At 50.5% G+C, this 12,943-nt stretch overlaps 1 protein-coding gene across 1 annotated transcript; it reads left to right on the top strand.

Annotated features, from left to right (window-relative positions):
- Window positions 1-732: 732 nt before the first annotated feature.
- On the top strand, window positions 733-2,579 carry ACTL9 (actin like 9; the record flags this gene model as incomplete). Its single annotated transcript, XM_084498406.1, has 1 exon — window positions 733-2,579. The coding sequence occupies one exon, from the start codon at window positions 733-735 to the stop codon at window positions 1,996-1,998; it is 1,266 nt and encodes a 421-aa protein (XP_084354532.1). The 3' UTR covers window positions 1,999-2,579.
- Window positions 2,580-12,943: the final 10,364 nt, after the last annotated feature.

The following is a 12,943-nucleotide window of genomic DNA, read 5'->3' as shown; positions in this document are numbered from 1 at the left end:
CACACTCACTTTTCCTCCACACTCCTGTCAAAAAGCAGCCAACACCACTGGGCATCGTGTGTGGCATTACTGACCTTCTGCTTGGAACACAGAGGCAGCAACTGCCCAACCGTTGGGCTGAAGGGGTCTCTCTGCTCTCCAGTGAATCTCCACGGGGCCAGGAGCCTTGCTGCAGCCCAAAGCCTGCGCCCCAGCAGCACAAGCATGCTTTCACCCAAGACCGAGTGCAGAGCTCAATGTGTCGCAATGCAAACATCACCATCCCACTCCCACGGGTATTTCTACGTCTGTAGCGATTCTCCTGCGTCCCTTGCTAATCTGTTATTCAGAGCGTGCCAGACCAAACAGCGTCAGCCACCCCTAGCCCTGCAGTGTTTGAGGATAGCAGCATTTCCCCAGGGAATGGGCAGCACCCACTGCGCAGCCAGGAGGGCTTCACCAGCCAAGAGTGCACAGCTTGATCCTGCTTATAGAGGGGGGCAGAGAGGTGTGACATTTGCTCAGGACCCCTCAGAAGGGCAGAGCTCTGCCTGTTTTGGGCAGACAGGAGCCCAGGAGGGAGCCTGGGACATGGAAACTCAGGGCATGCACTGACACCAAATAAGCCCTGGCTGATGTCACAGTTCCCTCTGCAACATCACAAATTGTTGGCTATTCTGCCCAAGCCTGCTAAGTGGGAAGCCAAGCTCCCTTTCCCAAGAAGGGCTGTGCAGGAGGCCACAGGCAGGTGGGATGGGATCTTCCCAGGATGAGGACTCTCTGGGGACAAGGACTTGCTCCCCAATATCTTCCCTGCATGAATGCCACCAGAATGAGCTGGGGCTGAGGTCTGTAAGCAGCTTCTCCTCCACCACCATCAGCTCCTTCTTGAGTGAGGACCTGGGGTTGAGAATAGGACCAGTCGTGATCGATATGGGCACAAGGAGCTGCAGAGCAGGATTTTCTGGACATCAGGCACCCAGTGCCGAAATCAGCACCCTGGTGAGCCACACCACAGTGTTGTCCGAGAGCCTGGAAGAAACCAGATCTGAGGCTTTTTTTGGGGAAGAAGCCTTGCTTTATCCAGACACTGAAATTGTTGAGGTGATGCAGAATGGCATCATCATCAACTGGGAGGCAGCAGAAACCCTGTGGCAGCACATGTTCGAACACAAGCTTGGGGTGCCCCCTGAGGAGCATGCGCTGCTCATCACAGAGCCCCCACTCAGCCCCACCAGTGGACGGGAAAATATGGCAGAGGTGGCCTTTGAGTCACTGGGCTCCCCTGGAATCTTCATGGCCCCTCAGCCTGTCCTTTCCACCTATGCCCATGGCAGAACTAGCGCCTTCGTGGTAGACATTGGCCACGTTGTCACCCACGCTGTGCCGGTCCACGATGGGAACTGCTTGGCTTATGCCATTAAGAGGACAGACGTGGCAGGGTCATGCCTCACCTGGTACCTGACAATGCTTCTGGGGGACATGGAGCACATGCTTGGTGATTGGATGTCCCCCATGGTGGAAGACATCAAGCACACATGCTGCTATGTCGCTTTTGACTTCAATAATGAGTGCCTCCTCTCACCCACCAGCTGCACGCTGGATTTTACCCTGCCCGACGGGCAGACCATCAGCCTTGGCAAGGAGAGGTTTCAGTGCCCAGAGGTGCTCTTCAACCCCCTACCGACATGGGGGGATTCCTATGTGGGCATCCACGAGATGGCCCAGAGAAGCCTCGACCTGCTTCCAGAGGACATCAGGTCAGCGATGCACAGAAACATCCTCCTGTGTGGAGGGTCCTCACTGTTCGAGGGGCTGCCGAAGAGACTTGGCAGCGAGCTGGCTCAGTGCCTGCCATCCAGCACCGAGGTGGAGGTGGTGGCCACACCGGGAAGGAGGCATGCGGCCTGGATGGGGGGCTCTGTCCTTGCCTCCCTCACAAATTTCCAGTCATGCTGGATCCGCAGGGATGAGTACTACGAAGAGGGGCCGTGCATCGTCCACCAGAAATGCTTCTGAGGCGACGCCTTCCACCAGACAATGAACATTTGTTTGATTTTTTCACTGTTACAGGCCACACAGCAGAAAGTGGTAATAAAATATTTTATTCTATTAAGAACCATCATCTCCTCAGTCTTGCAGAGTAATCAGCTGAGGGGATTTGGTAAATTCCAGACACGGGGATGAGGCAGCAGTGCTCCCCACATACACATCACACACTATGGAGAAAGAAGCATCCTCAAGGCCAGCAGGGGCCAAGGCTCTGACGTGGCACCAAACCTGCCCCAAGCCATCTGGTCCCTCATCCCCATGCATACCTGCTGCCTCGCTCCTCCATCCCTGTCCCCACAGCTTTCCAGGCACTGACTCCTTGTGCAGCACTGAGGTGACATTGCCACCCCCAGCAGAGATTGATGGGTCCGGGAGCATCCCACAGCAGCTCAGGATCCTCTGCTCCCAGAGCTTCATGCTGTGGTTTGCACAAGAGCTGTTCCCTTGGGGCTGCACTCCCTGCACCCAGTAAAGGTCTTCTGCTCCCTGTGCAACCCCACAGTGCATCCAGCCTTTGTGATCACTTCCAACAGCAGAAAGCTGGCCACGAACACCTATATTCATACAAAAAAAACAGGTGCTCAGAGCAGCCTGACACAGCACAAATCAAATCTGTGTAGAAAAAGCAAAGCCAAAATCCACAGCACCATGAAACACCCCCTTTCCTCCCTCCCCCAACACCTGAAGGGCTTTCCTACTTGGACCAGGCAGCTGGGAAAGGGACCATCAGGGTCTTGGTGCTGCTGGATGGGGAGGGAGGGAGCTGGATTCCACCCTGTGCCCTCTCCTAGGGGGAGATACCTATCACCCCCCACTGCGTTTTGTAGGGCTTATGAGCTGCAGCCGCAGCTGCCCTGCTGCCCTCCCAGCCCTCAGGGCTCCATCACCACCAGCTGGGAGCCAGGAGCTGCCCCAGGAGCTGCTCAGGGGTGGTAGATACTGAGCTTCCCACAGCTTTGAGGGCAAGAGCTCCCTGTCTGCTGCAGGACATGGGGGACCTGTGCCCACATCCTGTCACCTGCTTCAGCCCTCATCCTTCTTTCAGCCCTGAGGTGTCTCTGTGCCATGAGAACCCCTTATTTACTGCACTCTGGTGGGCAGAGCTAAGGTACTGCAGCATGTTTAATCAGTGCCCATGAATAGCAATGTGGTAGATTTAATTTCCTTTTAACAGAGCAGAGTTGTCTGCCCCCTTTCCAGTTCCACAAGCATGCATGGGCTGCAGCGTTGTCCCACCCTGTAGCTGCCACCTATGAACACCAACACTGCAGAGAGGAGCAGGAGCCACAGAAAATATCACCAACCGTGTTAAGCTCAGCACCACACCCTCCCTCAGATGGCCCCCAAGAGAAATCATGCCAAATTTACCAAAATTTCAATGAACTCCCCTTGAACTATGGAAGCTGTTGTAGGATTTGGTGCCAGCTTTTGAGCTGGTGGCAGTTTTATTGTGCCCCAGGGACAGACACAACCTGATCTCATCATTACAGTGCTGCTTTTGGGTCTGCCTGGGGTCTGCATTGAGCCACAGGATAGGGTGGGAGGGATGTGGGAGGCTGCAGGAGGGATGTTACAGGAGTGCTACAATAATGCAGGAGGGATGCTACAAGGATGAGGGAAGGAGGCAGGAGGCATGCCACAGGGATGCTGCAGGGATGTCAAAGGGATGCCACAGGGGGGATGCCGCAGGGAAGCAGGAGGGATGCTGCATGGAAGCAGGAGGGGTGCCAGAAGGATGCTGCAGAGACATGGGGGATGCTGCAGGGATGCAGGGGGCATCTTGCAGGACACTTTCCCACGGCTCTCTGACAAGCAAAGAGTGTCTGGCTCTCATGTTGACTCAAACTAGCTACTTCATTTCCCCTGAAACTTTCCGGAGAAAACAAGTTTTTATCTCACTAGAAACCCAGGCCACAGATGCTGGCTGCCTGGGAGGAGCAAGCAGCTCCTGCACACCAACAGCGGCACTCCTGGTCCTGCCAGCTGCTGCCTCCGCAGGGATGTGCTGCAGAATGGGGCTGCACCCACGACATCGAGCTGATGGCATTCTGTACCTGGTGCAGCTGCAAACCACGGTCCCATGTGCTATGGGATGGAACACTGCAAATTCGGTCTCTGTGAGCTGAGTGGGGTGACCAGGCACAGCCCAGGGGCATTACTGTGCATCCCGGGTGTTAGCTGAAATGCCAGACTTCTGGCTTTCAGACTATACCTCTTTCTGCTAAAGACTTAAAAGAGGGACAGGACTCCAATTTTGACTTTGGCTAGCTTTGCAGTGAGCTCTGAGCAGATACCACCATGGTGCCTGCCTGGCATGCTTGTACTTTTTGCCCAGCAAATTCCCCCTCCTGTTTCTGTGCCAGTGTTGGGGTCCCAGCCCCCTGTCTGCTGGTGCACCCAGAGGTCCCTGCCTGGCCACGGCCCCATTTCACAAAGCCAGCAGTAAATTCTGGGGACAGCACAGGGCATTGCCCACCTGCGGCCAGGCTAGCAGCGGGTGCATGTTCTCTGTGCTGAAGGGAGTGGTGGCTCATGGCTGGCAGCAGCCCCCAGTTTACCTCTTGTTTGGTGACCTACAGCGAATCCACAGCTGACAAGCCACCCTCCGGCACATCACGGGCTCAGGGCAGCCCTGCACTTGCTGTCAAAGCTCCGTGGCTCCCCATGCACCTTTGAGCAGGATGCGAAACCCCCTTGGCCATACATCCTGGAGAGGTGAGGGACCAGGAGGAGCAAGATGGTAAGATTTTGAGGTTAGTCAAAATGTTGCGGTAACTTAGTGGAAAGTATTTTTCTGCCATAATCTCATTCTGATGCCTTGCCTAGGTTTTTCTTGCTGTATTAAGGAAATGCAATGAGTGTGGGAGGTGTGAACTAATGCTACCACACTGGGAAGATGGTGATGACCTGAAATCTCAAAAGGATGTTCATCTCCCTGCTTTACAAGTAAAATGGAAAAAAAAAAAAAGAAAAAAAAAAGAAAAAAAAAAAAGGAAATTATTTGTCTTTTAGAGAAAAAAAATAGCTGCAAGACAACCTTGTCAGCAACTGTTATTTAAGAGCTCAGACATTTGCTCATCTCTGCCAGGGACAAGTGTTAACCTTTACATGCAGGCTTTCCGCTCCCTTCCCTTTCACTCATATGTTTTCTCCTCCGCCTGCTGCCACCACCTGCAACAAGCTTCCTTTCCCCAGTGAGAGTCCCTGCTGCTGACTGCTGCCACATTGCAATGCTCCAGGAGTGTCCCCAGCCCCGTGCAGCCACTGGCTTGGGGGAAACATTTCCAAGCAGCAAAACCTCCCTGTGACTCGCCTGCAGGGCTGCATCTCTGCTCGGAGAGGTTTTCCCCAGATGATGGGTGAGCGCAGCAAGAGCTCAAGTGGTGACACAGGATCCTTGAACAAGAGCAGCCAGTGCAGGCGGCAAAATGCAACCCAGAGCATTGCAGGATCATCGGTGGGCAGAAGGAGCACCTTGTTCTGCAGCTGGATTTAATGTCCTCCAAATTGTGTCTTTGTCCTTCATCTGCACTGCTTAGTATATTGAAGTCAGAGGACACGAGTGCATCTGTGCACATCATTTCCCCAGGCCACAGCAATTCAGTGGCAGGCTGAGCTGTACTGCAGTCACTTAGGGCAGGGAGGGACTTGCCCACCACCCACAAGCAGATTTAATATATTTCATAGCCTCCAAGAGGACAAAGCAATAATATTTTCACCCCAAATCCAGTTCAGTTTCTTTTGCTTTTGTAGTGATGGCAAAACAGCAAGGTCCAGTGTGTGGGACATGGGCACTGGCTGCCTCCCATGTCCTGTCCCTGTGGTGCCACCACACTAATCGTCCCCTGCACCCCTGAAGCATTGACAGCATCCTCTGAGCACTGAGATGAGTGATGGACTTTCCATGAAATCTCACAAATTCTGCCCAGTTTGGTAGGGGCAGACACTACTAGTGACTAATGGCTGCTACTGTTATGGGCTGCGGAGCTTCAAACTGGGGGAATTTTTCCTGTGGCCATGCTGCACACACAATCAGTCATGTTGCATCCCAACAACTGCATGGCCATCTGGGTCTCTGTAGTCTCATGCTTAAATTCCATGGTGGTGTTAATCAAATAGGATCTTTTCCTTTTTTCTCAAGGCATAAAATAAGATTTGACAGCATCTCCTATTCCCTTCTGATTTTTGGGTATTGCTGTTCCATTTTACCTTCATTTCCTTTTTTCATTCCCCCTCCTACAAATGCCAAGCAATTCAGGAAGACTACACTTAACACCAGCTGAAAAAAATACTGAGACAATGAGGCATATTGCCTGGGTTATATCAAAACATTCTGATTTTGTTTAACCAGTGCATCCATCCAGCCAGGGGAGAGGTTCTTCATTGCCCACAGACATATCCCAGGTTGGTCCAAGGAGAGATTAACAAAGGCAGGTGCAGCAGAAAATAGGGAATCAACAAACCCATCCTAACCAGCTCCTGGCTGGCTGGCTGGGCTCAGCAGTGGTTATTTTTCCCCCAGAAACAAAACAACTTCTTGTCAAATAAAATGTAGTAAAAAGATGCATCCCTTCTGTCTTGGTTAAAGAAACAAGAAGCAAACACATACAATGCCAAATTTAAGCCTTTGCCATTTTGGAGAGGGGAATTGCTTACAAAATTAAAACTTATCATGTCACACATCTTTCATGTACAAGGGAGGAAGAAAATTTTCTAATGGCTGATCCACAGGGGAAAGGCTCAGAGGGATTTCCCTGTCCTTTAGCCAGAGCAGGAGGGCAGCAAAGGCAGCACAGAGGGGGTAAGTGATGGCAGCCCTGTGGCACAGCCCAGCTGTGACATCCCTGCAGATGGAAAACAGTGCACATGGAAAATCAGAAGGAAAAGCACTGACATTGCTGGCGGGGGCCTGATCACACCCAGACACTGTCCTGGGGGCTGGCCACATCTTGAGCAGGAGATGACCAAGAGGCCACATCTGGATTGCTGAGTTGGCACCGTCTGGGTAGGAAATTGGGTGAAATTAATAAAAGCTTTTCCACCCCAATTTTTTTCTTCTGATTCATTCCATAGGAGTGACCTCCAGCAGCCGATGTAACCACTTCTGCACTCTGCGCGTCACCACTAAACAATCGGGGTTAAAGATGTGGAAACCAAACGCAGGTGTTAAACTTTGTGGGGCTCCTCCTCAGCCTGGGCAGTGCTCGCCTCTTGTCTTGGATGCAAAAGACAGTGCTGCAGTCAGACAACATGGCCAGACACAGCAGAGAGCTGCTGGGCCACAGCAGTGCTGGCATGTCTGGTGTTGTCACCACCCAGGCACAGCTAGCTGTGTTCCAGATGTGGCAGCAGGTGTTGTTCCCTGCAGGTGCCAGTGCAAAGCCAGCCCCGAAGCTCTGGGTCTGTGTAAAGAGAGAGACAAAACAGCAGCGCAGAAATAGTAGGCAGCTTCCAGGTTCAAATTAACACGCCGAAACTTGAGTTCTGGGAAGATTTTCCCAGAAAAACAGCATTTCAGGAGGTTCCTTGAAAGTTGGGTTCATGCTTTAGTCCAAGCTAATTGATGCACACATCACTAAGCAAAGTTTTTTGGGCAAAATGAAGTGGACACAGAGACAACAGGACAGGGGCTGCTTAGGGCAGTGGAGCTCAGCGCCTGCTTGGCCACAGCCTCCCTGCACAGAGGCCAGGGAAAACCAGAGGCACTGGGAGCACAGCGAGGGCCAGGAGCCCAATCTGCTTCTCCTTAGGGATTTGGGGGCTAAGCTTGAGTTTGGGCACAGTCCTTGGTTAACAGCTATTTCATCAACACCTAGCCCTTACACAGCATGCCTGCAAAGACTTTTAATATCTAAAATAAAGGAAAAGAAAAGTAGAGTCAGTCAAGTTTTATTCATCGTGGAGTGTTGCTTTTTGAGTAGTTTGCTTCTTTGAGGTCGAGGAGTTGTCAAACCTCCTCGGTTCCCTCTGATGTGTTAGCACACTTATCAAGTATGAGTAAAGCTACGTGCGAGAAGTGAAAGATTGTGGTCTTCGTAAGAACTGATATCAGAAAGCCAGCCTAAAGATGAATAGCTTAGTGTATTCACACTTCTTCTGTTGCATTTATTACATTATATTTACAGGGTAATGTATGGGTTATGCTTTCTTTTTTCTTTTCTTTTTTTTTTTCTGCATAGTTGATCACGAATTTGAAAGACTGTGTATCTGATAAGAGAAAGATAGAAACTGGAAGGCAGCTACACAAATACAGACTCCCACGCACCCAAGATACCTCTTTAATAATCACTTCATCTTAGCACACGACTGAGCACTACTGCACATAAACAAGGACATTTGGTGGCATTAGGAAGCTACACAGCAGCTCCTGAAGTGTTCTGCATTAAAAGGGAGCTGAATCACATAATTGCTTTGTCCTTTTGCAAGCCACAGGGTGAAGCTCTGTTGGCTGAAAAATGCCCTGGAGTACCTCAGGGCCATTTCTCCAGCTGAATTCCAGCCTGTCCCTGCTCTGCAAGGACCTCACAGACATTTTGAAGTTGATCATCCCCAAATCCCCATAGGATAAGTTAGGCCAAGAAACCCATGGTCATGCAGGTTTTTACCAGAGGACTTACTTCCCTGGAGGCCCAAGGTCACAGACAGAGAGGCATTGTGCTGTCTTACTTGCTGAGCACTGAATTGTTACAGAGGCTTTGACCACCAGGATCTTCCTATTCCTACTGGAAGAGCTGCAGGTGGCCATGGAAAGCCTGCATGTTTTCCTGGTGGTATTCCATAAGCAGCCTCTTCCTGTTTGACTCAGCCGTTCAAAATCCCTTTCCAGGTTTTCACAGGTGGGGTCCAAACAGCAGCATGATGACAAAGCTAGGAAGTGAACTGGGACCAGTTTGCACAACTGGGAGGACAGACAGAGCATGGTCAGGGGCTGAGACAGAGCAGTTCAGGAGACCTTGTGCAGAAGACACCTGGACATAAGCATAAGGACATCTTTTATCTGGAGTAGGTTTTTCAGCCGAGAAGAAAGAGGGGCGCGATCCAGGCAGCTCAGAGCCCAGCCCACAGATCGTGTGAGGAGCAGCCCTTGCATGGTTGATAAGGCCAGCAAGAGATAAGGGACAGAAACACTCTTGCTGCCTGTGGTCACTCAGTCTAGCCCTGCACAATCTCTCTGTATAGGAAACAATAAAACCCAGCTCTAAGCCCAGTCTCCAGCACAAGCAACTCACCACAAGGACAAGAGCATCACTATGAAGGCAGAGAAGCAATATTACGTCCCGACCAGCATTTATAAACACACTGAGCCCCCTGCAAGCCTCAAAGGTTGCAAAACAGCTGCAACTGGGGCTACTGGCACTGTCAAGGCCACCTGGCATTTCAGATGGTGGAGATGCCTGCCAGAAACCTGGCCATTACTTTCTTTCTCATATAAAGACCCACCCTCTTATATAGAAATTACTTTCTACGACTGACATGGGATTAAGTCAGAAGACTATTGGATGGGGGATTCAGTTTATGTTTGAGCATGAGTTGCTCATGGCACTGTCTGTTCCTCTAGGTGAGCAGGGAATACGATGCAATGCAGGCAGCAACTCATTTCGTAGATGGTAGTTTTGTATGGTTTAGAATTTTTCCTTCTGATTATTTTATAAGAATGGAAATATAGACATGATGAAATTAAAAGTAGATTTTTGAAATAGCATTGACCTTACAGGTACACCCAGAGCTATACAGTGTGCCAGACAACGGTGTATTCTGGGTGCAGCACTTGTTTCCAGAAGGCATTGCTAACTTTTCCTACCTCGGTAATGATTCAGTTTTGGTCCTTAGCTAAAGGTCATCATTAACTCATGCTCTTAAGGGAAGACTCTGTACTCATCTCTCCATCTAACACTGCGAAGGTGTGAAAAATTGTGCATGAAACATGCAAGATTTGTTGCTGATTTTTAGTGTGTACACTGTCCAGCAGCAGAGGAATGCCCTTTCCAGAGGCAGAGAGATGCAGAAGCCCTTGGACCAGACCACAGCCCTGCAGCATGGCAGCAGTACCTGCCTCCCATGCTCCTGATGAACCAGTCCTCCCTGAGCCCACCCTGTTGCTTTTTGACCTCATGTATATTTCTGACGTCCACAGCATCCTGTGATAACAAGTTCCACAGTTTAACCATATGCTGCATGAAATAATACTCCCTTCAGGTCATTCTGCACTATAAAAGCAGTGAGGGATTTTTCCCTGTTCAAATTCCACAGGACTGCCATGGTGTGTATTTAGATACCTGTAGCACATCCCTCACAATTACCTCTTCATGATGGGAGAATCCAGGCTCTGTGCCAAAGCCGTTCTGTGTGACTGCTTGCCAACGTTGCCCTGCATCTGCTTGCAGACAGGAGGAGCAGAATGGCAAATGGCAGTGTTAGTGTGGGTTTAGTGGGGCACTGGGGTGATGGGAAGCACTTATTACTGCTTTTCAGTTACTCATCCTCTATGATTTAATGTCATGGCTTTTTCCTTTGTGCGTTAATTCATATTTATCATCACTGAATTGCCCCTCAGGAGTTTGTGAGTGGTGAGACCTTCCCCAACTTACCACAGCCATTTTTAGCCTTTTTCAGCCCAACTTTATAATGCCAGAACTTTTTCTCATTTTGTTATTTCCCTTGTTTTCTCAACCACTTACTGAATACATTGACTAGAAAACAGATGCAAGCACGATGCCTCTTACATTAACACCTAAGCTGTAGTTCCTAGAATCTGCCTGGGGCTTTTGAGCACTTTCCATTACGATCAGCAAAGCTGTCACCTGAAAATTTTATAGCAAAATGGTTATATGTTGTGATTCGAGAAAAATGTCTACTGACTGTAAAGGGCAGAGGTGTGCAGAGGAGGAGAGCACTGCTTTAAAATACACCTTAAAATGACATTGGAAGTCAGAAAGACCCTGGCTGATAAGAGCATCGCACTGTGAAGGCAAAAGTGTCATGAAGGGCTCCAGGCTGCGCTGTACCACCTGCAGCAGGGAGATGCCACGTCCCTGCCTCCCGCTCCTCTTCCTTTCCCCTCCTGTCTTCATGCCCCATGCTCCCCAGGTGTGGTCCCCGCACTGCTGCACTGCCACCTGGGTGCTTTTCCCATTCCGGGGCTGCAGCTTTGAATCCCTGCAGACAGCAAAGGGACTTGAAGCGAAGGCTCTCATTTCCTGGGGAAGTCCTGTAACCACCAGCTCATATGCAAAACAAAAGGCTGATATTTATACACAATTTCTTCCTTCTCTGGTTGTGCTTTCGAATGACAGCGATTACGGCTCTGGCACAGCCCGTGCTGGCTGTCTGCACTGGGGAATCAGGCTCCATGCATGGGGCGATGCTGGCAGCCTCTGGTACAGAGGCACGTGCCAAAGGACCAGTCGCAGGCCTTGGCCCTGCTCCTGTCTCAAAAAGCCTCCAGCCTGCTCGTGGGACTCAGTAATGATGCAAACCACCTCATGCATGGAGCTGTGGCCGTCATGGCAAGGAAAACTACAAGTCCTCAGTTTCAGAAGAAAAAACTGGGCCTGAGGGAGCTGGAGGATGGTGAAAGGGTGCACTGCAGAGCCAGATTTAACAGTTTCTGCCTTCAAATCTCCTGCTCTGCTTTATTTCCAAATTTCACCTCTGCCATAAGAATAAGCATCACCAAAGAGTACTGGTGAGCACAGGCCTCTATTTGCCAGTGTCAATAATGATATTATATCTCTGGCATTGGTTTATGTTTTCCCATGGCTTCAGTCAAGGTTATGATCTCATATGCCAGTCATTGCTGAAGCAATCTTTTCCCTCTGACTCTTCCATTCTGGTAAGCAGATTAAAAAGCCAGAATACGTTTTTGAAGGGATCCAGGCAAGTTCATGGGACTTGGATCTCTTACCACGGATGGACAGTATATGTAATAAAACATACAAGACATGCAAACTTTCTTTTACTTCTTGGGCCTGAGCCCAATTTTATCCATAAAACCTCCCTGTGGTTTTCAGGTCGGATATGTAAAGCTTCTGGATTTAGAGAGTTTCTCAGCACCCAAAACTGCTGCTGTGGAACTGAACTGGGTGAACCCCAGCGCCTACAGCCAGTGGGCAGCAGAGGAGTGCCCCTGCCTCCTTCTCCTGCCATGCACCTGGCCCTCGGAAAACCTGAAATATTTCCCTTGCCTCCCCCTTCGGACATGCATACAGTTGCTTTCTAATATAACACTCACCCCGCAATTAAATAGCTTGAAAACTACCTGAAATTACCGTGGAACAAAGCCTGGTTAATTAATTAACTTCTAAGCTGAAGCAGAAATAGGCCAGCCCCCTTCCAGACAAGCCCTGCAGCTTTCATGAACTGAAACAATTAGTGCAATAAAGGCTCTTATTTGAAGACATTATCATATTTGGGGATGGGATAGCCAACAGAGAAGGCCTCAGGTGCCAGCAGGAAGCTCTCTAGAAGAAGACAGCAAAGGGGAAATGGAAGGAGTGGGAATACCCCAGATGCAAACTCTGGAGAGGAAGCAGCAGTGGAGAAGGTGCTGCAAGCAGGAGTGAGACAAATGAGGTGTGGGGCTATGGCGGGCTCCCTTCACCCCAATTTGAGCCCCAGCTTACCACTCCTGCCATCTTCTTGCCCTCTTGCCCAGCAGCTCCCACCACCTTCTACCCAGCTCCAGGCTTGGCCACACGTGGGAACTGTTGCTTGTTGCCTCCCCATCCGCAGTGGAGCCCCATCTGCTCCCCACCTCCGACACCTGCAAGGTTAGACCAGAGGCAGTGGGTCCAGGGCACTGCAGGTCCCCATGGGCCATGGCCCCCCTGGTAGCACCCAGCCCTGGCACCAGGCTCCTGCTCCTACCCACGGCACCAGCTCGCCACATCCCAAAATGTCCCTGCGGCGCTTG

The sequence above is a fragment of the Aythya ferina genome, assembly GCF_964211825.1.
Source record: "Aythya ferina genome assembly, chromosome: 26".
NCBI classification, from domain to species: Eukaryota; Metazoa; Chordata; class Aves; order Anseriformes; family Anatidae; genus Aythya; species Aythya ferina.
Note: the sequence above shows the minus strand (reverse complement) of the source record. Positions and strands in the feature narration are given on the sequence as shown.